Source organism: Lycium barbarum, chromosome 6, assembly GCF_019175385.1.
Source record: "Lycium barbarum isolate Lr01 chromosome 6, ASM1917538v2, whole genome shotgun sequence".
Lineage (NCBI taxonomy): Eukaryota > Viridiplantae > Streptophyta > Magnoliopsida > Solanales > Solanaceae > Lycium > Lycium barbarum.
The window spans coordinates 17,409,139-17,435,410 of record NC_083342.1 but is presented as its reverse complement, the minus strand read 5'-3'; the positions used below and the strand labels follow the sequence as shown (position 1 = coordinate 17,435,410).

The following is a 26,272-nucleotide window of genomic DNA, read 5'->3' as shown; positions in this document are numbered from 1 at the left end:
CAAACCATATGTCGCATGTGTGGCCTCGCATCTGCGGAGAAATAGCTGTATATGCGGCCCAACTTAAAACCCTCTTTCTCGCATCTGCGGAAAAAATGCTACAAAGGCGGGCCCGCAGGTGTGGCACCAAGTCAGCAAATGCGGCACATTAGAAACCAACAAAATCTGGTTTTTCACCAAATTCCTTCCTAAATCCGAAACTCATTTGAGACGTTCCAGATAAAAACCAAACATCTAACCTATCATAAAAATACGCTACGAATTCACCCGAGGCCTCGAAATTTCTAAAATAAGCCATCTTGACCCGGTCAACCCCTAAACGCCCAAAAAGCTTTCTAACCAAAAAAACAAAACTCTCTGAGTGCCTCAGGAACCAAACCAATCATCCTACCAAGTTATAATCGACCTTCCAAACCTAATGGAACCGATAAAAATCCAAAAAAAAAAAAAAAACTCATTTAGCCAAAAGTCAAATATTAGTCAACCTTTTTTCACTTATTCAACTTAAAAGCTTGTAAATTTTTTAAAATCAACCAAGACTCACTTGATCATCTCGAGAACCGTGCTACCCATCCCTGCCAGTCAGATACACTCTAATGAAGCTAGGAGAAGGGTCAGCATAGGTAAAAGGTTAAAATGCTTAAATGACCAAACAGAGTGTTACATCAGATACCAGTTAAATAACAGTTCGTCCTCGAACAAAGAAGAAATGAAGAGAAAGGTACCTAAATCAGTAAAGAGTTGGGGATATCTGTTGCGCATATCTGACTCAGTCTCCTAAGTAGCCTCTTCAACTAGACAGTGCTTCCATTGGACCTTAACTGAAGTAATCTCTTTTGACCTCAACTTTCTCACTTGCTTATCCAATATTGCTATCGGCTCCTCTTCGAAGGAAAATTTTTGATCGAACAATATCGAGTCCCACTGGATGATGTAAAACCCGTCAGAATGATAATTCTTCAACATATAAACATGGAACACCAGGTGAATACCCATTAAGCCTGGAGGCAAGGGCAACTCATAAGCCACCTCACCCATACGACGAAGAATCTCAAAAGAGACAATAAATCTCGGGCTTAGCTTTCCTTTCTTCCCAAATCATAACATGTACTTCATGCGTGAAACCTTTAATAGAACCTGATCACCAACGATGAACTCCAAATACCGAATCTTTCAATCTGCATGCTCTTTTTTTCTACTCTGAGCCGCAATGAGCTTTTCTTGAATTAACTTCACTTTATCCAAGGACTCTCTCAAAAGGTTCTTACCCCAAGGTCTCACCTCGAATGCATTGAACCAAACAATCGAAGATCGACATATCCTACCATATCAATGCTCAAATAATAACTATTATTGTACGCAAACTCTACCAAGAACAAGAACTGGTCCCAATGACCACCAAAATCGATTACACAAGCCCACAACTTGTCCTCTAACACCTGAATGGTCCACTCGGACTGATCATCTGTTTGCGAATGAAAAGCGGTGCTAAGATCCAACTGAGTCCCTAAATCCTTCTGCAAAGTCCTCCAGAAATGGGAAGTGAACTTAGTGCCTCTCTTTGAAATGATAAAAATGGGCACCCCATGCAATATGTCTAATATAGAAACTAGCTAACTTCTCTAAATTGTAGGTAGTCTGAGCTGGAATAAGTGTGCGGACTTAATCAACCTATCCGCACTAACCCAAATGGCATCAAGCTTGCCTAAAGTCTTCGATAGAATAACCATGAAATCCATAGCTATCCTCTCGCACTTCTACTCAGGAATGGGTAACCTCTGGGTCACACCACCCGGTTTCTAGTGCTCATACTTAACCAACTTGCAATTCAAACACTGAGAAACGAACTCTACTATATCCCTCTTCATCCTACCCCACCAATAATACTATCTCAAGTCACGATACATCCTTTTAGTGCCCAAATGGATATAATACCTGGAAGTGTGAGCCTCCTCCAAAATCAACTTAATCAAACAACCCACACAAGGAATTAAAATAGGCCCCTTAATCCTAAAAACACCCTCATCATCAAGAATTACCTCATTGGCGTCTTCACTTAACACTTTATCTCGAATCTTAAACAATTTCTCATCCTCAAACTGTTGAGCCTTAAGCTGCTCCAAAAGAGTCGATCTCGCTTCAAAGCAATCTATAACCTTTCCAAGTTCTGAAATATCAAGGCTCACCATACTATTAGCCAAAGACTAAACCTCTGTAGCTAAGGGATGCTTCTCAACAATCAAACATTCTAAGCTACCCATACTCACTACCTTTCGGCTTAATGCATTAGCTACCATATTAGCCTTGCCCGGATAATAAAGAATGGTAATGTTATACTCATTGAGCAACTCCATCCACCTACACTGCCTTGAATTCATATCTCAGTAATTAGACACATGCTAAAGACTATGATGATCCATGAATACCTCACAATAAACCCCATACATGTAATGTATGCAAATTTCAAAGCACATAATCCTTGAGCAACTCCATCTACCTATACCGCCTTGAATTTATATCTCGCTGATTGGACACATGTTGAAGACTATGATGATCCATGAATGCCTCACAATAAGCCCCATGCATGTAATGTCTCCAAATTTCAAAGCAAAGAGTACTGCTGCAACCTCTAAGTCATGAGTGCGGTAGTTCTTCTCATGGACCTTCAACTGCATCGAAGCATAAGCGATCACCTTACCTTCTTGCATCAACTCACAACCCAAACCAATCCGAGTAGCAATATAACAAATAGTAAAGTCTTTTCCCTCCACAGGTAAAACCAAAATCAAAGCTAAAGTAAATAGAGTCTTGAGCTTTTGAAAGCTCTTCTCTCTCTCATTAGACCACTGAAAAGGTACATTCAACTGAATCAAATGAGAAGCGATAACTGAGAACCCCTTCACGAACCAACGATAATAACTTGCTAAACCCACAAAACTCAAAATTTCAGTCACTAAAGTAGGCCTAGCCTAATATTTAACTATCTCAATCTTCTTGGGATCCACCATAACCCCCTGATTAGACAAAACATGCCCTAAAAATGCCACGGAACTGATCCAAAACTTACACTTAGAAAATTTGGAATACAACTTGTTCTTCTTCAGCAACCCAAGTACTATCCTTAAGTGCTTCTCATGATCTTCCTCACTTCAAGAGTATACCAAAATGTCATCAATGAATACAATCACAAACAAATCCAAGTAAGGCTTGAAGATCCCATTCATCTAATCCACAAGAGTTGCGGGTGCATTAGTAAACCCGTAGGACATCAGCAAGAACTCATAGTGACAATAGAGGGTCATGGAAGCAGTCCTCGAAGTATGATCGGCCCTGATCTTCAACTGGTGATATCCTAAACTTAAGTCGATCTTAGAGAAGATTGACACACCCTGAAATAGACCACACAAGTTATCTATGTGGGGTATCAGATATTTATTGTTAGACCTCGTGTTATGGATGTTGATTTCTATAGGTGTCAACCGTTTAATTGTGAACACTGGAGTAATGTACGCCTATTTTACGGTTATAAGGGTTTACGATCATGTACGAGGAGTATTAGAAGGATTGGAGGTCAAATGGGCGGAAGATGAAAAATTGGGCGAACTAGGCAGAATTGCCCTTTGCGTTCTTGAGACAGCGTCGCGTTCGCGATAGCCATGGAAATTCCAGACCTTCGCGTTCACGAGAGGCCCTCGCGTTCGCGAAGGACAATTAGTAGGTCGGTTCCACCGACTTTGAACCCCTATATAAAGGGTAGAACCCTTTATTTTTCATTATTTCAAGAAAAACTGAGAAAACAGATGAGGAAGGTGAGCATATCACAAAATTGAGTGATTTTCAAGCAGTGGAGTATTAGTTTAGGTTCGAATAGCGCGTGATCGTGATTGTAGTATCGTTTTGCGGTGGATTTTGATTTGGATTCTAGGCGAACATGAAAGATATTGTTGTTTTAGTAAGAAGAAGGTATGAATATCTCCCTATTGATATTAGTTTTGGTTTCTTTACAAAGATAGCTGTTAAATAGTTATAAAATAATTTTGTTTGTGGAATATGGGGTAAATACGATATGGGATATTTATGAAGTATTTTGGTATTGAGAATATTATGGTTGATGTTGGCATTATTGTTGTTGTTGTTGGTTGCTGAATTGAGATTTCGAGCTAGACATATAAACAGGAGAGACGCTGCCCGATTTTTGACAGGATATAAAATAGTTTGATTTGAAAACTTGGAACGAGTGTACGATAATGAGTCTAACGTTAGTGTAAATCCTCTCGAATGTAGATTTAGGAGGTCGAACATGTATGTTAAGGCTCGTCCCTTTCTTTCAAAGGCATGATTCTTATGTCGTGATTCCATATATGTTTCCATAACCTTCTTGCGTCCAAAGGTTTGAAGTTTATGATTCCTAAGAGCTTCCTAAAATGCTAAAGATGAGATATTTTCCATAATATCTTTATACTCAAAAGTTAGAGATTCATGATTCCAAGAGTTTCTTGTGACGCTAGAGATGAGTATGCTTTACAAGGATAAGGAAGATGAGATGTTTTCTATGATGAACATGATGATGACAACTTTGATTTTCTTGAAGTTCCAAAGCTATGCTTTTAAAGCTATTATGAGAGTATCGAGTTCATTTCATGATTTTCTTGAGTTACTCATTGTTGTTGATCTCACCTCATGGGTTGTTCTTTTGAGGCGAGATATAGTGATGATGATTGTTCCATAATGTCATTAGAGGTTTCCGACCTTACGTCACTCCGATAGAGTAGTAGCTTTCACTTAGGCTCTCATGCATGATTTATAATTATGTATGTATTTTAATAACACCGTGCCTACATGGCCGGGCAGTATAACACCGCGCCGCCCAATAGGCAGCCGGGCAGATATACCACTGCAGTGGGCAGCTTATGATTACCCCGGACGCTAGAGGCCTGGACGCGGGCTAATGATAAAAACCGTGCCTAAATGGCCGGGCAGCATAACACCGTACCTATATGGTCGGGCAGTTTACTTGTACATATTTATATGTTGTTTCAAAAGTTAAAGTTAGCATGCATGATATCCGCCTTAAGAGGCAAGCAGATGTATAGGTTATCTCCTTACTTTATGTTATGCTTCACATCTCTTACTATGATCATATGCTATTATTCATGCCTTGCATACTCAGTATATTATTCGTACAGACGTTCTTTCTTGTGGATGCTGCGTTCATGCCTGCAGGTGGACGGATAGACTAACCTGCCCCTTAGGAGTCTTACTAGCGGAGTTCCAGAAAGGCTCCAGTTATCCTGGAGCTGCAGCTTATCGGTACTTCCCTTTTGTTTATATACTTGGGCACAACATAGTCCTTCCCCACCCTTATAGATTCTTGCATTCTGTATATATAGAGGCTCGTAGATCGATGTATGTATCTAAATATTTCGTAGCCTTGTCAGTACATATTGTCGTATAATAATCGGGCAACCTTGGTAATTCATGTTCTTGGGTATGGTTGCTGGTGGTTATATAGTAACATGTCATTATATTATGTTGTGATATCCGTCCTTACAGAGTATGATGCACATGAGCTAGCTTATGGCCCACCTAAAAGTTATTATGAGATGTATATGCGGAGGTACTCGGTAGGGTAACCCGAGTGCCCGTCATGACTCTCTAGCTAGGTCGTGACAAAAGTGATATCAGAGTAGTTCGTCCTAGGGCGTGTCTACGAGCAGTGTCCGGTAGAGTCCTATTTATGGGTGTGAAGTGCGCCACACTTATAAACAGGAGGCTGCAATGCATTTTAGGAATAATTGACCTTCTTTCTTATCTTAGATTGTGTGATAGAGCCATGTTATCAGTTCTCCCTCTTTCCTAATCGTGTGTTATGATTTCAGCAATGCCTGTGAAGAGGAAAGTTATAGCAGCCCATAAGGGCAAGACGGTGGCCGGAAGAAGGACTGAAAAGGAGCCACCGACGTAGGTAGACGAGGGTGAGTCACATAATAAGGTTCCATTTCAAGCCTCTCCTACTCCACCCCTACCCGAGGAGCATGAAGGGGCTCCAGCTCCTGCTCCAGTACCTCCAGTTCCACCACCAGGTGCCCCAGGTCAGTAGATGACCGAGGCTATTCAGCTGCTGACCCAGTTTGTTATCGCTTAGGATCAGCGGCAAGGTGCGGGCCAAGGTGATAGAGAGGTTAGTGCAAGAGCCCGCGATTTTATCAGTCTGAATCCTCTAGAATTCTACGGGTTGATGCCAGATAAAGACCCGCAGGGTTTCATAGATGAGATGCTGAGGATTCTACAGATAATACACGCTTCTGATACCGAGTCGGTTGAACTGGCTTCTTATAGATTGTGGGATGTAGCCGTCAACTGGTATAATACTTGGAGGTCTTCCTGGAGGGCAAATGCACCTCCCCAAGTATGGCAGGATTTCGTGGACGTCTTCCTCCGATATTATCTTCCACCGAAAGTTCGACGGGCCCGAGCTGACAAATTCTTGAATCTCAGGCAGGGTAATATGAGCGCTCGGGAATACAATCTCCATTTTAAATCTTTGGCTAGGTATGCCCCAGCCATGATAGCGGACATGGGAGACCTTGTACACCGATTCGTGAGTGGTTTGGGTCAGCATTTGGTTAAAGAGTGCTTGACAGCTTCGCTTCAGGACAGGATGGATATTGCTCGTATTCAGGATCATGCACAAAGTTTGGAGAAACAACAGCAGCCACAAAGGAAAGAGCGTGATCCTGATATGAGGCATAGTAAGAGGGCCAGATCTTTTGGCGCCATTAGTGAATTCAGAGAGAGTCAAAGGCAGCAATATTCCAGTGATACAGGCCAATCAGCAACTAGCGCACCCCCGCAGTTTGCGGGCAAGAGATTTGATCGCCATATTTATTATGGACCGGTCAGAGCTCTAGGATTTCGGGCTCCCAGTACAAAAGTGAATCCGGTCAGACGAGGACATCGCTACCACGGTGCAACCAGTGTGGTAGGATGCATTCGGGACAGTGTCGCCTGGGTTTGAATGCTTGTTATGCTTGCGGATAGATTGGGCATATGATGCATGATTGCCCCTCGATGCGCGGTAGAGGTGAGGCTTAACCCACAGGATCAGTAGCCGATTATTCATCATCCCTGTGCCCTCCTGGACAAACTTCCCAAATTCCAGCAGGCTGTGGCAGAGGCAGGGGAGGAGTATTCAGTTCGAGCGGCCCTCAGAACCGTATATATGCACCGGCGGGACGACAGGATCTTGAATCTTCTCCAGATGTGGTTACAGGTATTTTTTCAGTATCTTCTCATAATGTGTATGCATTAATTGATCCAGGGTCACTTTGTCATATATCACTCCTTATGTCGCAAATCGTATTGGGATGAAACCTGAGCCAATCAAACCCTTTGAGGTGTCTACACCGGTAGGGGAACCAGTGGTAGCTAAGCAAGCATATAAGAGTTGTGTGGTTGTAGTTTGCAACCGCCATACTATGGATGATTTACATGAGCTGAAAATGGTAGACTTTGACGTTATTGGTATGGATTGGTTAACCTCCTTCTAAGCTAACATTGATTGCAGAACAAAGGTGGTCCGATTTCAGTTCCCGGGGGAACCAGTGTTGAAATGGAGAGGTAATACAGCGTCCCCGAGAGGTAGGTTTATCTCCTACCTCAAAGCAAGAAAGATGATTGCTAAGGGATATATCTATCATTTAGTCGGGGTTCAAGACAAAGCAAAACCATCGACTCTTCAATCCGTTCTAGTAGTGAATGAGTTTCCAAACAAGCTCCCAGGTCTTCCGCCAGAACGGGAGATTGAGTTTACCATTGATGTGTTACCGGATACTAAGCCCATATCTATCCCCCCCCCCCCCCCTTATCTAATGGCCCCTGTAGAATTAAAGGAGTTAAAGGCGCAACTGAAAGATTTGCTTTAAAAAGGCTTTATTAAACCTAGTTCATCGCCATGGGGAGCGCCGGTGTTGTTCGTAAAGAAAAAGGATGGTTCCTTAAGGATGTGTGTCGATTATAGGCAATTAAACAAGGTGACCATAAAGAATAAGTACCCCCTTCCAAGGATCGATGATTTATTCAACCAACTGGAAGGTGCCAAATGGTTCTCGAAGATAGATCTAAGATCTGGATATCATGAAGTAAGGGTAAAGGAAGAACATCCCTAAGACAACTTTCAGAACTAGATACAGCCATTACGAGTTTCGGTAATGTCATTTGGACTGACCAGCGCTCCGGCGGTATTCATGAATTTGATGAATAATGTATCCAGGCCTTTCCTAGATTTGTTCATGATTGTGTTCATTGATGAAATTTTGGTATATTCCCGATTAGAGGTGAAACATGCAGAACATTTACGTATTGTCCTTGGAATTCTTCAAGCTCAGAAGTTATATACCAAATTTTGAAAATGTGAATTTTGGCTGAATTCTGTGACTTTTCTGGGGCATATTATTTCGGCTGATTGTATTTGAGTAGACATTCAGAAGATTGAAGCTGTGAAAGATTGGCCAAGGCCTACAACGCCTACAGTGGTCTGTAGTTTCTTGGCATTGGCGGGTTACTATAGGAGGTTTGTAGAAGGATTTTCTTCCATTGTTGAACCACTGACGAAGCTGACTCAGAAATCGGCTAAGTTTCAGTGGACAGATACGTGTGAGCGCAGCTTTCAAGAGTTAAAGGATAGGTTGACTTCGGCCCCAGTCCTGACACTCCGCGAAGGATCAGAGGGCTATGTTATTTACTGTGATGCTTCAGGTGTTGGACTGGGCTGTGTATTGATGCAGCATGGCAAACTAAAGCTTATGCATCGAAGCAGTTGCGGAAACACGAGAAGAACTACCCGACTCATGACCTAGAGTTGGTCGCAGTAATTCATGCACTAAAGATGTGAAGACACTATTTATATGGTGTCCATGTGAACATTTATACGGACCATAAGAGTCTCCAATACATTTTCAAACAGAAGGAATTGAACTTGCGGCAAAGGCAGTGGTTGGAGCTATTAAAAGATTATGATATGAATATCTTGTACCATCCGAAAAAGGAAAATGTAGTAGCTGATGCTCTTAGCCACAAATCCATGAGTAGTCTGTGTGATGTCCAACATGAAGAAAAGGAGCTAGCTCGGGAACTTCAACAGTTAGCCAGCCTAGGAGTTCGCTTGATAGACTCGGGCAATGGGGAGTCACTGTCCAGGACTCAACTGTTTCATCCTTAGTAGAGAAAGTTAAGAGGCGCCAATATGAAGACCCTGTGTTAGTTCATTATAGAGATACAATTTGATGTCCCTGCGGATGGAGTCCTCAGATATCGAGGAAGATTATGTGTTCCTAATGTTGCAAGACTACGACAACAAATTCTGGAAGAAGCCCATTATTCCCGTTATTCCATTCATCCCGGAGCAACAAAGACGTACCGTGATCTTAAGTCTGTGTATTGGTGGGATGGAATAAAGAAAGATATAGCAGAGTTTGCAGCCCAATGCCGTAATTGTCAACAGGTCAAGACGGAGCATCAGAAGCCCGGAGAGTTACTGCAAGCTATAGAGATTCCAACTTGGAAATGGGAGGCTATTAACATGGACTTCATTACAGGCATGCCTCGCTCCCGACGTAAGTATGATTCCATATGGGTGATTGTGGATAAACTCACAAAATCAGCTCATTTCTTGACAATTAGAACTACGTACTCCGCAGAAGATTATGCAAAGTTGTACATCAAAGAGATAGTGCGACTCCACGGTGTACCGATATCCATTATTACTGATAGAGGAGCTCAATTTACAACTAATTTTTGGAGATCCTTTCAAAAAGGGTTGGGAACACAAGTGAAGCTTGGTACAACATTTCATCCACAGACTGATGGGCAGGCTGAGCGCACGATCCAAACCCTGGAGGATATGCTGAGAGCATGTGTGCTAGATTTTGGAGGCAATTGGGATGACCATTTCCACTCATCGAGTTTGCGTATAACAATAGCTATCACACCAATATTCATATGACCCCATATGAAGCTCTATATGGGAGAAAGTGTAGATCACCTATTGGATGGTTCAAAGTGGGAGAAACAAAGTTAGTAGGCCCAGATATAATCCAGCAAGCGGTAGAGAAGGTTAAGCTTATTCAAGATCAACTACTAACAGCTCAGAGTCATCAGAAATTCTATCTGGACAATCATCGGTGAAACTTGTAATTCAAAGTTAATGATTGGGTATTCTTGAAGGTATCATCGATGAAAGGGCTGATGAGATTTGGCAGGAAATGGAAGCTTAGTCCTCAGTATATCAGACCTTATAAGATTGTCTGCAAGATAGGCCAAGTAGCGTATGAGTTGGATTTGCCTCCAAAATTAGAATCAGTCCACCTAGTGTTTCACGTATCCATGTTTCGTAAGTGTGTTGGAGATCCCTCCAGGATTCTACCCGTAGACGATGTACAAGTCACTGAGAAGCTGTCCTATGAGGAAGTACCTGTTTCTATTCTAGATAGACAAGTCCAAAGGCTTAGAACCAAGGACGCAACTTCAGTCAAAGTTCTGTGGAGGAATAATAACAAAGAATAAATGACTTGGGAAGCTGAGGAAGATATAAGTCAAGGTATGCGCATTTATTTCCACCACCAGAAGATATGCAAGCAGAGCCATCAGCACCCTCAGGTATGTAATGCTTTTCTGAAATGATTTCTTGGCTGTGTGTGGCTAGTGCACATATAAGTGTTGATGCCCGGTGAGGCATGGTATATTCTGGGTTTTGGTGACAAGACAATAGGGGTAAAATTACAGGGGAAGCTCTAGTAAAATTTTCATAGAAATTCCTAAAAATTTTAACATTCGAGGACGAATGTTTCTAAAGGGGGGAGGATGTTACACCTCATAGTTTGGACGTTGATTTCCGTAGGTGTCAACCGTTGGTATTGAGAATATTATGGTTGATGTTGGTATTGTTGAATTGAGATTTCGGGCTAGGCATATAAACAGGAGAGATGCTGCCCGATTTTCGGCAAGATATAAAATAGTTTGATTTGAAAACTTGGAACGAGTGTACGATAATGAGTCTATCGTTAGTGTAAATCCTCTCGAATGCATATTTACGAGCTCGGATGGATAAGCGTAGCTAATAGGAGGTCGAACATGTATGTTAAGGCTCGTCCCTTTCTTTCAAAGGCATGATTCTTATGTTGTGATTCCATATATGTTTCCATAACCTTCTTGCTTTCAAAGGTTTGAAGTTTATGATTCCTAAGAGCTTCCTAAGCTGCTAAAGATGAGATATTTTCCGTAATGTCTTTATACTCAAAAGTTAGAGATTCATGAGTCCAAGAGTTTCTTATGACGCTAGAGATGCGTATGCTTTACAAGGATAAAGAAGATGAAATGTTTTCTATGATGTGCATGATCATGACAACTTTGATTTTCTTGAAGTTCCAAAGCTATGATTTTAAAGCTATTATGAGAGATCGAGTTCATTTCATGATTTTCTTGAGTTACTCATTGTTGTTGATCTCACCTCATGGGTTGTTCTTTTGAGGCGAGATATAGTGATGATGATTGTTCCATAATATAATTAGATGTTTCCGACCTTACGTCACTCCGATAGAGTAGTAGCTTTCACTTGGGCTCTCATGCATGATTTATAATTATGTATGTATTTTAATAACACAGTGCCTACATGGCCGGGCAGTATAACACCGTGCCGTCCAATAGGCGGCCGGGCAGATACACCACTGCAGTGGGCAGCTTATGATTACCCCAGACGTGGGAGGCCTGGACGCGGGCTAATGCTAATAACACCGTGCCTAAATGGTCGGGCAGCATAACACCGTACCTATATGGTCGGACAGTCTACTTGTACATATTTGTATGTTGTTTCCAAAGTTAAAATTAGCATGCATGATATCCGCCGTAAGAGGTAAGCAGATGTACAGGTTATCTACTTACTTTATGTTATGCTTCATGTCTCTTACTATGGTCTTATGCTATTATTCATGCCTTGCATACTCAGTACATTGTTCATACTGACGTCCTTTCTTGTGGACACTGCGTTCATGGCCGCAGGTGGACGGATAGACGAACCTGCCCCTTGGGAGTCTTACCAGCAGAGTTCCAGAAAGGCTCCAGTTGTCCCGGAACTGTAGTTTATCAGTACTTCCCTTTTGTGTATATACTTGGGCACAGCTTAGTCCTGCCCCGCCCTTATGGATTCTTGCATTCTATATATATAGAGGCTCGTAGACCGATGTATGTATCTAGATATTTCATAGCCTTATCAGTACATATTGTTGTATAATAATCAAGCAACCTTGGTAATTCATGGTCATGGGTATGGTTGCTGGTGGTTATGTAGTAACATGCCATTATATTATGTTGTAATATCCGTCCTTGCAGAGTATGATGCACATGAGCTAGCCTATGGCCCACCTAGAAATGATTATGAGATGTATATTGAGAGGTACTCGGTAGGGTAACCCGGGTGCCCGTCATGACTGTCTAGCTGGGTCCTGACACTTATTCCCAGTAGTAGCATTGTTCAACTGCCGATAATTGATACACATCCGCATAGAACCATCCTTCTTCTTCATGAACAAAATGGGAGCACCCCAAGGGAAAAGACTTGGTGTAATTAACCTCTTGCTTAACAAATCCTGTAACTGCTCCTTCAACTCTCTCAACTTTGCTGCGGCCATACGATAAAGTGGATTAAAAATAGGCTGAATTCCTGGATCCAAATCAATGTAGAAATCAATATCATGATCAGGTGACATCACAGGCAAGTTTGTGTGCAAGACCTTCGCAAGCTTGCTAATTACAGCAACCGACTCCAGGGAAGGAGTATCCACACTCGTATCCCGAATATGTGCCAAGTAAGCCAAACACACCTTATTCACTAACTTATTAGCCTAGAAGAACGATATAATCTTCTTGGGGGCAAGGCTAGAAGTACCCTTCCACTCTAATTTCTGAATGTCTGGCATGGCTAACGTAACTATCGTGGCGTGACAGTCTAGAATCGTGTAATAGGGATACATCCAATTCATACCCAAGATGACATCGAAATCTACCATATTGAGGATCACCAAATCTACCAATTACCATAACCCATAAATGTAACTGTACAGGACCGATAAACTCGATCTACAACCACTGAATCTCCGATTAGAGGAGACACAAGAACAAACACATCAAGTAGATCACAAATCATATCCAAACCCATACAGAAATATGTGAACACATAAGAGAAAGTAGAGCCCAAATCAAATAATACTGAAGCTGCCCAGTGACAGACAAAAATAGCACATGTGATAACTGCATCAGAAGCCTTTGCCTCTACTCTGCCAGGAAAAGAATAACAATGAACTCGTCCGTCCTCAAACTATGTACCTCCACGACACCCTGTCCAGACTGAGCTCCACCACTCTCTGCATGAGAACTGCCCCTGTCGGGCTGGTGACCACCTCTTCCAGACTGATAACCGGCTCTGCTAGCCTACAAACCACCTCTAGCAAAAAATCCACCTCTACTAACCGGTGTTTCTAGAGTCTTGGGACGTAAATCGAGAACCCTGATGAGTTCCACTCTGTCTGGGTCTAAGGCACTCACTCGCGAAATTCCTGGGTCACCACTCTCGTAGCAACCTTTGAACAACCAGAGCTGTGACACTGAAACTGAAGAAACAGAATATCCTATATGGTTTGAGGGTTGAGGGTGAAAAACTCGAGACGTCTATCCAGAACTGAATCCGCTAGGGCCACCAGTTGAAATTTAAAGTGCTGACTGAATAGGGCGGCCAAAATGGTATTGATGGATCTTGACAAATGGCCCCCACCCCTAGAAAACGAACCATTGAAATTGCCAAACTGGCAAATCCTATTGTCATCACTCCCACCATGAGCCTTAATCCGCGCAGACTCTACCTCACTAGCATAGATCAACCATAGGCTAGAAAGAAGACCCATAAGCCACTAGTTGTAAGGTCACCAATTTCAAGGGAATTACCAACCCCTTGGCAAACCTCCTCACTCTCTCCGTCTCGGTGGGGAGTAACTAAACTGCATAATGGGATAAGGAATGAAATGATATCCCTCTCTGCTCTAGACTGTTGAACTCATCTCTCCGCCTGTCTCTCAAATTCAGAGAATGTACTTCTCTAGAAACACCTGATAGAATTGGGTCTAAGTCAAATGAGGCAACCCACTTGGTCAGCACTTAATATGGGACCTCCACCACATTTTTGTGTCCTCACGCAACTCAAAAATAAACATAGTCGACCCCATGCAACTCTACCACACCCAACTTCTTAAGCCTCTCATTACTATTAATGATGAACTCATAACCATCCTCTCTAGGGGTACCATAAAATTCATACGGCTTCATCTTGGTAAATCTCGCAAACATATCCTACTCCTCATGAGTCATAGTCGGGCCAGCAATGGGCATAAGAGCAAAAGCAGGCGATGAAATCTCATCAATATGGGGTCCTATAGCTGCGGCAAGCTGTGCCATATGGTTCTGGTAATGCTCAGGTGTATGTCCTCCAGCTCTAGTCTGAGATCCATCTGGTATAGTTGGAGGGATGCCCGCTTGGGTCAACCCCTCAAGAAGAGTCAAGATTTGAACCATAGCATCCTGCATTACGGGTGTGGCAATAAACTCTGGCTGAGCCTAGGCCAGTCCCAACTCATCCTCCTCTATGGGCTCACCATCATGTGAAAAAATTGGCTCGGGTGATAAAGATCTAGCTCGGGCTTGTCCAACCATGGGTGCTATACCCCGGGCTGGTGTAGCCCCACGACCTCTACCTCTACCATGTCCTCAGACTAGGCCTCGTTCTCGACCTCTGGCAGCAAGTACTAACACCTTGTCTCTCGCGACTGTCGTATGTGTCATCACCATCTGTTAGAAAATAGGATTAGAAAGATACCAATTTGGATTTTCTAGGTACTTATTTGAATAAACTAGTACGAAAGGAGTGAAGAAAAAGTAAGTTTCCTAAATGTCCTAAAGCCCATCGTAGATAGGCTGGGAGTTCATCGTACCGATCCGCAAGACTCTACTAGACATTGCTCTTGTACTTGTAAGACTGGTGAACCTAAGGCTCTGGTACCAACTTGTTACGACCCAACTCGTGGCTCGCGAGGGCACCTATACAATCCCCCTGGTGGGCGAACCCTTCCCTTATAACACGTCATTAAATCAAGAAATACGAAAGTAAAAGCAGAAGTAACCAAGTCACAATAGTTATATATAATATTGTAAGTGCGGAATTAAAATAGTACTACAACACCAAGGATTTAGTCTGAAGCTCGTACAAGAGCTACTAATACTAATAAAATGTCTGAATACTAGAGTAAGTCTCATAAATACAAGACAATAATTGTTTGAGAATCAAGTAGACAGATACAAAGGAAAGGAAATCCGAGCTGCAGGATCTGGCAGTGGCTCACCCTGAATCTCCCGCACGAAGGCCTCATAATCACTCACGAGGTAGGGAAGATGAACTCTGGACTCAAGAAAGAGTGGAACAATAGTAGTATGAGTACAAACACACGTATTCGCAGGTATCACAAGCCGACAACGATCAGTTCACACATATAAATGATAGAAATCAACAAACAAAGCAAATAATCAATCAAATACAATCATGAAAAGTGCTTGTCACACCCTAACCTTACCAGGGTGCGATGGGCACCCGACCCTTAGTTAGGGCCGAGCGAACCCGCAGACTCTTATTACACACATGATCTCTTTGGACTTTTAAATCAAATACAAATGAAATTCATAGTAAATGCTTTCAGAATATTTTTTTCATCTTTCTTTAATCAAATAAAATCTGTAACCACATGGACTTTATAACATAAAACAAAATGACACACCGGCTGATGGAGCCGCTTACAGACTGACTTCCAATATCCACGACTCTGTCTGCAAAGTCTCTAACATTTATCTGAAATCATAACACATATACTCTGACTCGGCAGCACTGCAGGAGCAAGTGGAGCTTGCCAAAGCCGCTGGAACATCTTCTATATTGACTTCTACTCATCTGGGTGTACCTGCGCGGCATGGAACGCAGCTCCCGAAGAAAGGGGGTCAGTACGGAATATGTACTGAGCACGTAAAGCATGAAATACAGAAAATAGAACCATAATCGAAACGAACAGTACAAGAGTGAGTACATTATCCAGATTACCAAAGCGCTTATTTTCCAATCACAAATCGTGTATGCAGATGTCATATGTAAGAAAAAGTACAGATCCAGAATATCAGAATGATTGTTTCCCAAGCACAGATCATATATGCCGAAGTCATATGTCAGAAGAAGTACATATCCAGAGTGTCAGAATGTTTATTTTCCAGACAAAGATTATGTATATCAGAATCTTATATCGTATGTGTGCATATAACAGATCCCGGCCCTCTCGTGAGGGACGCGGTGAACAGAATCATATAACAGATCCCAGCCATCTGGTATGGGACGCGGTGAACAAAATCATCATATGCTAAAATCATATATCATATATGCATGTAACAGATCCCGGCCCTTTAGTGAGGGACGCGGTGAACAGAATTATCAAAGCATTTTAGAATAATATTCCATATGTGCAGATAACAGAGCCCGACCCTCTATTGCGGAACGCGGTGAACAAAATCATCATGTCCCATCCTGGCCGCCATCCCCGTATCATCATATACAAATATACATATAATAGAACCCGACCCACAAGAGAGAGGGACGCGGTGAACAATGCAGAGGAAGGCGCACGATAACAGAACCTGGCCCGGGACGCAGTGAATAACATATTGAGACTTGCCCAAACAGAGTAGTGCGAAACCATATGCACACAAATCCAGACTCGATAGATACATACACTTACCGAGGTTCGAAGGATCATAAACACGTTTCAAGTCAATCAGAGTTAGTATATGAAAGTTACAGACATTTTTACCACAGAACTTTTACGAACATTTCAAAGCAAATCCGAGATCTTTTACGAAAGGGACATCTTACTACAGAAACCTTTTTGAACGTTCCAGAAGCTATTTTTAGAAAATCAAAGCAACAATCATATTAGGTACCTTTTAAATATCGTTATGGATCGAATCAAATAAAGTTTTTGGAACCATATGTACGTATCAAAAGAAATCAAAAACTCAACGGAATAATCAAACGTGCTATCAAAATCCAGACATTAGTCATACCAATATCTCTCGAATACCATACAGAAATATATCAAACTGAACTTCGGACATTAACACATACAGAACTCTTTTAGGAACAAAACTCTTCATGTTCATCTGGTTGTCCAATCCTATAATAAGATCGATCATATGGAATATACTCATATCAAGAAGTGAATAAGAATCATAAACAAATTCAGAATCAAAGAATAGAGTAATCCCCAGAGTACATATCATACCTTATTTGGCTCTAGGACATGCCAAAAGAAAGAAAGGGTAAGCCTTACATACCTGTTCGACCACTTATAAGCTACGCTTATTCGTCCAAGCTTGTAAGTCTACATTTAAAAGTAATTTATGCTAATGTTAGCCTTTTCGTTGCACATTTGTACCATATTTCAAATCATACTATTTTATATTCTGCCGAAAATCGGGCAGCATCTCCCCTGTTTATATGCCTAGCCCGAATTCTCAATTCAGCGACCAACAAAAACAACAACAATACCAACATTAATCATAATATTTCCAATACCAACGTATGCCATAAAACAGCCCACACATTATTTTCTAAATTCCTCAACCAACCAAATTTGCGATATAACTATTTAATAATTTTATTTCCGTAAGGGAGTCAAAATTAATACTAACAACATCAATAACGACATCCTCCACATTCTACAAGTTGAATACATTTATTTTCATTAAAAATTCTCTTCAAATCTCATTCCATAATTCACAACACCAACAAACGAATTTATCACACTATTTTCTTCGTTTTAGTTCGGTAGAACTCTAAATAAACTTATTAGCAATGCAAAGGAACCTTAATCTTACCTCAAGTGTGCAGCCACCATGTACACACCCTTCTTTTTGGTTGAGTTTTAGCTCAAATTGGAGGCAACGCAACATAGAACACTTTTTTCTTCATGGGCTTCGGGATTCGGGACTCAGATTTTGGTCAAAATTGATCTTTTCTCTCTAAGCTCTCTTCTCTCTTTTTCTCCAGAATTTTCTGGGTGTTTTGTTCTGAAAAATGAGGATAAAATGCTGATATATCACTTAAATAAACATGGGTCATGGGCCTAACCCGGTTGGGCTCGAATTGGGCCTAGCCCACTGACCTTCCTACCGTAAAACGTCCATATCGCTTTATCCCGACATAGCCGGTGGACTTACGACCTATAGTTGGAAATCTAATTCAATTATCTACAACTTATATTTCTTGGTATTTTTCCAAATTCCAAACTTATAATACTGTTTTTGCCCCTCGAAATCAGATCACCCGAAAACGTTAAAAATATTTGTTTGGACGACTTCCACTTTGATTTGGCTCAAAGGTCCTTCTTGAGTTGTGTTTAACTTCACATATGTGATTCATATAACTTGTCACGTGTTCCAAAAAAATCTCGATGTGTGGGCCCCACCTCCGCTACAAATAATCTGACGTACAAACAAATACTAAATATAATACTATCAACGTGAGTTTAAATTATGTAGTAACAACGTGATTGTCAATGTTTGAGGAAGAACGTGTCACGCTCAGGCTCTGAAAATGCGGGGTATAACATCCTTCCCCCCTTTGGAACATTCGTCCTCGAATGTTTAAACTAAGCTCGTACTCTGTCCTTAATCCCATTCTCGGGTACATCCATTATCGGATCATCCTTCTTCTAATACTATCGTAATTGATGCATTATTGCATCATCGTTTTCCTACAACCTGGTCATTTAGTTTTTAGGCTCTTGTTGTTTTGTAGTCTCCCTTTACTGGGTGGTCATTCCATAGTAAGCATCATAGTTATTCCAATATCTTGTTAATGTTTGTCCCCTTCATCGGAACATCGTTCAATTCCTTTTCTTCCTGATGAATTATTTTCAGTCCAATCTTGAAAGATACCCTGCAATCACTCTATTCTTTTGCTGACTGACCCTTATATCTTATTGAATTCGCTTCTACAAAAATTCTCACTTCAAATTACATCTGTTTTGCATGTCTGAGTGCGTTTGAATCTTTGCATCCTATTCACTCGCTTTCTCCTTATGAGTCTTACTTTACGGTGCCTTCCAAAACAAATCCACACTTCGGTTTTCAATCCTTACTTTTCAATTTTAAGCCCAATACGTTTCTTCCATCGATTCACTCAATGTCCGTACTAAAATGGATAACGATAACAACTATATCATTTCTGTATAACTCTCACTTTTTGTTTTAGGGTCTATAATTGTCACATCTTAGGATTTGTCGTTCCAATCTCTACACTTATACTTTCCTTACTTGCTTCCCCCCTTTTAAAGTCTTACTTATAACACTCATAAATCCATTACCTCATCCCCGATCTTGAATTCATGTACCCCTTTCCTCAATTCCCTTTTCAAACTACATCATATTCATGCCATTTCCCATAATTTATAGTTACAGTACTTTATGTGCGAAATCTTAACATACTCATCTTGCAGTAACGTAATTCAATAGTACAGCCAATGTTGCAATCCAAACAAAGGATGTATTTTACTTAACTCAACCATTAATTATGGGTCAATGTTTACCTCTGCTCTAATTAACAACTCTGTCCCATGGGGATACTTAGAATACTAGTATGTCAAACCGCTTGTACCCTCCGTGTACTGCCATTTATCCCATTCTTCAATAATCAGCATTCACTGGTAGCGTCATCTTCCCCTTTTCTTTCCATTTCCATTATTTCTCTCTTTCCCGTAATTGACTTACGGTAACCGTAATTGCATTTCCCTTAAGCCGCCATCTGTCTTATCAAGGATCTAAGTCTCATGTACAACTAAGACCCCTTGTGCGTCATAGTCTTTTATTCTTGTATTGTACTCAGAATTGATTTCAACGACAATCATAATCATATCTTTACTTGTTATTAGTGATATCCTTACTTTATCGCCTTATTATCACGTGGTGAACTCGCAACTCATAGCCACATCTTTCTTTCCAGCTTATTTCTTTAGGTACTTTACTTGTTCTGTCTTAGTATAAGGTATCCGTAGGAGATGCATCCTCCTTTTTCTCATAATATGACTACTTCTTAGGCTTGTGTACTTCGCCTGTTTCCTTTTCTTTCTATATCCCTCAACACCAGTATACTTGTCTTTAATTTCCTTGTATTGGTGATCGTTTCATCAATCGTTATTCTTTGTTGGCTCTCCGACGTAGACCCCTCACAATTATAATTGGGAATAGCTTCACGTTGATAGTTCATATAATTCCATAGCGTATACTCTCATATTCAGTATAATTAATGGTCCATGAACTATTTTCTAATACCCGGCGGCCTCTTTTATTTTCCAACCATAAGAACAGCGTTCTTTCTTTTCTTCGAAAAATTACTAACTACCAATCGTTGTTACTTCGTTATAATAGTCATCATCCGAAATGTCCTTTGGATTTGTCATCCTCTCCATTGTCCCTTGTGAACTTAGCTTGTACACCTTTCTTGCTCTCTTTGTTACTCGCGCTTTATTACTCTATTCGATCGGTGCCTTCAATATACCATAGCACCGGTTGCTGGGGCATACATGCCCACTGATACAATCACATGTGAAATATTATACGCATTCATATATATGTATATATATAATTTCTACCATCTCGCCTACAAAACATTTTCAAACGCTATTCAAACTTATCCTAATTTCAAAGCTGAGATGCACTTTCTATCTCTTCACCAATCTAGTCTGCCTCGTCCTACGCGACCTCTTATGGTCTCCAACCATCCCGTATACTCTGATTTCCCTTAGGCTACTCTAACTTCTCATTTACCTCTTATGTCTCAATTTATAGGACCTTTAGTTCACTTCCCAGGGGGTCACTCATCCCAAAATTTCTCCCATCTTAGCACGCTTAACCTCGAAACTTCGATGGAATCCGGTGCCTTAATGCTGATATAATCGCGTCCACTTCCTCGCATGACCTTTATTACATGATCTGGAGCATGTCGAAGTCTTACAGATTCCGAGACCTCCTCGTAACACGTCCTTTCCTTTACAATTACTATTTTACCCCTTTTCAATCCTCAATATTCACCTTTTACTTTCGTGTATAACTACCTTCATCCCAGATTCCTAGATTCCCGATGGTAGTGATCGCGCCTTCATCGCCCTGCCAAATCCATAACCTTTCTGAAACAACTCACCCCACTTATCGTCCATTTACAATATTTACTTTGCACGCTTCTTTCCTGTTAGATGTACCTAACTAAATAGCCTGATTTTGAAAAATTCTAACAAAATCTTCTTTACCATTCTTACTATTCAGAATCTGCACACAGCAAATACCAACAATGCCTCACAGGGCATATATTTGTGTACGACATATTCCAGCCACCCAGGGCTCCCAATTTCAGGTAACAAAACAAATATGTTCCAACTTACCTTTATGACCTTCCATATCATCACTCAACTTCTTCCGCCGTATGTAAGGCTTACATATAAGGAATCTCATTACCTACGACTTGGCTCTATCGCACGATCTGAGACAGAAAGAAGGTCAACAATCCCTAGATGCCCTGCAGCCTCCTGTTTATAAATGTGGCCGGCTTCACACCCATAAACAGGACTCTGCTGTACACGACTTTGCAGACAACCCCTAAGCAACCTGCTCTGATACCACTTTGTCACACCCTAACCTTACTAGGGTGCGATGGGCACCCGACCCTTAGTTAGGGCCGAGTGAACCCGCAGACTCTTATTACACACATGATCTCTTTGGACTTTTAAATCAAATACAAATGAAATTCATAGTAAATGTTTTCAGAATATTCTTTTCATCTTTCTTTAATCAAATAAAATCTGTAACCACATGGACTTTATAACATAACACAAAACGACACACCGGCTGATGGAACCGCTTACAGACTGATTTCCAATACCCACGACTCTGTCTGGAAAGTCTCTAACATTTATCAGAAATCATAACACATATACTCTGACTCGGCAGCAGTCCAGGAGCAAGTGGAGCTTGCCAACGCCGCTGGAACATCTTCTATATTGACTTCTACTCATCTGGGTGTACCTGCGCGGCATGAAACGCAGCCCCCGAAGAAAGGGGGTCAGTACGGAATATGTACTGAGCACGTAAAGCATGAAATACAGAAAATAGAACCATAATCGAAACGAACAGTACAAGAGTGAGTACATTATCCAGATTACCAAGCGCTTATTTTCCAATCACAAATCGTGTATGCAGATGTCATATGTCAGAAAAAGTACAGATCCAAAATATAAGAATGATTGTTTCCCAAGCACAGATCATATATGCCGAAGTCATATGTCAGAAGAAGTACGGATCCAGAGTGTCAGAATGTTTGTTTTCCAGACACAGATTATGTATATCAGAATCTTATATCGGATGTGTGCATATAACAGATCCCGGCCCTCTCGTGAGGGACGCGGTGAAAAGAATCATATAACAGATCCCAGCCCTCTGGTAAGGGATGCGGTGAACAGAATCATCATATGCCAAAATCATATATCATATATGCATGTAACAGATCCCGGCCCTTTAGTGAGGGACACGGTGAACAGAATTATCAATGCATGTCAGAATCATATACCATATGTGCAGATAACAGATCCCGGCCCTCTATTGCGGAACGCGGTGAACAGAATCATCATGTGCCATCCTGGCCGCCATCCCCATATCATCATATACAGATATACATATAACAGAACCCGACCCGCAAGGGAGAGGGACGCGGTGAACAATGCAGAGGAAGGCGCACGATAACAGAACCTGGCCCGGGACACAGTGAATAACATACTGAGACTTGCACAAAAAGAGTAGTGCGAAACCATATGCACACAAATCCAGACCCGATAGATACATACATTTACCGAGGTTCGAAGGATCATAAACACGTTTCAAGTCAATCGGAGTTAGTCTATGAAAGTTACAGACATTTTTACCACAGAACTTTTACGAACATTTCAAAGCAAATCCGAGATCTTTTACGAAAGTTAGGGACATTTTACTAAAGAAACCTTTTTGAACGTTCCAGAAGCTATTTTTAGAAAATCAAAGCAACAATCATATTAGGTACATTTTGAATATCGTTATGGATCAAATCAAATAAAGCTTTTGGAACAATATGTACGTATCAAAAGAAATCAAAGACTCAACGGAATAATCAAACGTGCTATCAAATCCAGACATTAGTCATACAAATATCTCTCTAATACCATACGGAAATATATCAAACAGAAATTCGGACATTAACACATACAGAACTCTTTTAGGAACAAAACTCTTCATCCTCATCTCGTTGTCCTATCCTATAATAAGATCGATCATATGGAATATACTCATATCAAGAAGTGAATAAGAATCATAAACAAATTCAGAATCAAAGAATAGAGTAATCCCCAGAGTACATATCATACCTTATTTGGCTCTAGGACATGCCAAAAGAAAGAAAGGGTAAGCCTTACATACCTGTTCGACCGCTTATAAGCTACGCTTATTCGTCCAAGCTTGTAAGTCTACATTTAAAAGGAATTTATGCTAATGTTAGCCTTTTCGTCGCACATTTGTACCATATTTCAAATCATACTATTTTATATTCTGCCGAAAATCGGGCAGCATCTCCCCTGTTTATATGCCTAGCCCAAATTCTCAATTCAGCAACCAACAACAACAACAACAATACCAACATTAATCATAATATTTCCAATACCAACGTATGCCATAAAACAGCCCACACATTATTTTCTAAATTCCTCAACCAACCAAATTTGCGATATAACTATTTAATAATTTTATTTCCATAAGGGAGTCGAAATTAATACTAACAACATCAATAACAACATCCTCCACATTCTACAAGTTGAATACATTTATTTTCATTCAAAATTCTCTTCAAATCTCATTCCATGATTCACAACGCCAACAAACGAATTTATCACAATATTTTCTCCGTTCTAGTTCGGTAGAACTCTAAATAAACTTATTAGCAATGAAAAGGAACCTTAATATTACCTCAAGTGTGCAGCCACCACGTCCACCCCCTTCTTTTTGGTTGATTTTTAGCTCAAATTGGAGGCAACGCAACATAGAACACTTTTCTCTTCACGGGCTTCGGGATTCGGGACTCAGATTTTGGTCAAAATTGATCTTTTCTCTCTAAGCTCTCTTCTCTCTTTTTCTCCAGAATTTTCTGGGTGTTTTGTTCTGAAAAATGAGGAGAAAAGGCTGATATATCACTTAAATAAACATGGGTCATGGGCCTAACCCGGTTGGGCTCGGATTGGGCCTAGCCCACTGACCTTCCTGCCGTAAAACGTCTATATCGCCTTATCCCGACATCGCCTGTGGACCCACGACCTATGGTTGGAAAGCTCATTCAATTATATACAACTTCTATTTCTTGGTATTTTTCCAAATTCCAAACTTATAATATCATTTTTGCCTCTCGAAGTCAAATCACCCGAAAACGTTACTTAAAAATATTTGTTTGGAGGACTTCCACTTTGATTTGGCTCAAGGGTCCTTCTTGAGTTGTGTTTAACTTCACATATGTGATTCATGTAACTTGTCACGTGTTCCAAAAAAATCTCGATGTGTGGGCCCCACGTCCGTTTACAAATAATCCGACGTATAAAAAAATACGAAATATAATACTATCAACGTGAGTTTAAATTATGTAGTAACAACGTGATTGTCAATGTTTGAGGAAGCACGTGTCACGCTCAGGCTCTAAAAATGCGGGGTATAACAGTGTTCCACATATATAAGATCAGATGACTGTATGAAATGCCAAGTAAACATCCAAAAATAGATGAACTAATGAAGATGCAATGCACTGGCCAACTTTCCATATCCGTACACACATGCTAAGGGAAATACCTCAAAGCCATGACCTATGGGGGACCCGCGAAGTCCATGTACCCTCATTTCGGCAAATGATCTCGGACACGAGCACTCTCTCGCTCTGGTAAATTACATCAAATTATGAGCACTCATCTCGCTCTGGTAAAGACCTCAGATCACGAGCTCTCATCTTTCTTTTACACTCTCCAGCAAAGGCCTCGAAGGCTACACACTCTCACTTATCCTCATTTCCAATCAATATCAACTCATATCAAATAACATAGGAAATATGGAATGCTACATGAAATAAACCTCAACAATACTGCATAACAAAGGATCCACAAATATTTGCCATTAAAGGCAAATCAAACTAAATTCATCCATATTATTTTTCCTCTTTAATGAGATAATGAGATAAGTGAAATAACAAGAGACAGAGATAATTGCATCAAATACATGAGTATTACAAACATGGCGTCAAGCCCACAGAATAGCTGACAATACCAACCTAGTTGGAATTCAGCTCTACACCATGCCCGAAGGCTTATCACGCTTTCCCCATCAATAACTACAATCCACATATGATTCGCTAATCGGAGTCTAGACATAAGTAAGTCGTAACCTACCTTTGAGTCGAACAGGTGGCACGAACTATTCCACATGACCTTTTTCCTTCTAGATCGCCTCAGAATGCTCAAAGTCCATCAAATATTTTCTCTACATTAGATTACGAGTCTAAGGACACCCATATTGCAATACTTCTAATACGACTAAAAAATGACCCCTGGCCCACAAGGGCAAAGTCGTAAATTTATTGGAGAATTAGCTTATTTATAGTCTAAGTAGTCACAATCTCAAGTTTCATGCAATTCTAACCCACAATGAGCTTTAATTACATCAATGATCAAAAACCCCCTAATTTTGGGGAAAACCCTCAATTCTCATAAACAAGATTCTTGAATAGAAAGGGAGATTCAAGCTTAGGGACTAGTTTCTAATTGATTAAATGTTTAGAATCTAAGAAAATTCTCAACAAAACCCAAATTAATAGGAGGTTCAAAAGTTCAACTTAGGGTTCATAACCGAAAACCCTCAATTTTACACATGATTTTTAACATGGATTTCCTACTAATAGATGATATAAACATGAAGAAGGAAGGTGGGAGACTTACCCACAAGAAGAATCTCCAAGAAACTCCACAAAATCGCCTACCCAAGTTTCTAGGTCAAAATTTGTGAATAGAAATGAACTCAGCACGAATTGGGTGGA

The 26,272-nt window shown here is 40.7% G+C and overlaps 1 protein-coding gene across 1 annotated transcript; it reads right to left on the bottom strand.

Annotated features, from left to right (window-relative positions):
• Positions 1-777: 777 nt before the first annotated feature.
• Positions 778-2,189, bottom strand: LOC132643886 (uncharacterized). Its single transcript, XM_060360414.1, has 2 exons — positions 2,040-2,189; positions 778-1,029 (listed from the first exon to the last, which is right to left on the bottom strand). The coding sequence occupies exons 1-2, from the start codon at positions 2,187-2,189 to the stop codon at positions 778-780; spliced, it is 402 nt and encodes a 133-aa protein (XP_060216397.1).
• Between the last annotated feature and the right edge of the window lie 24,083 nt (positions 2,190-26,272).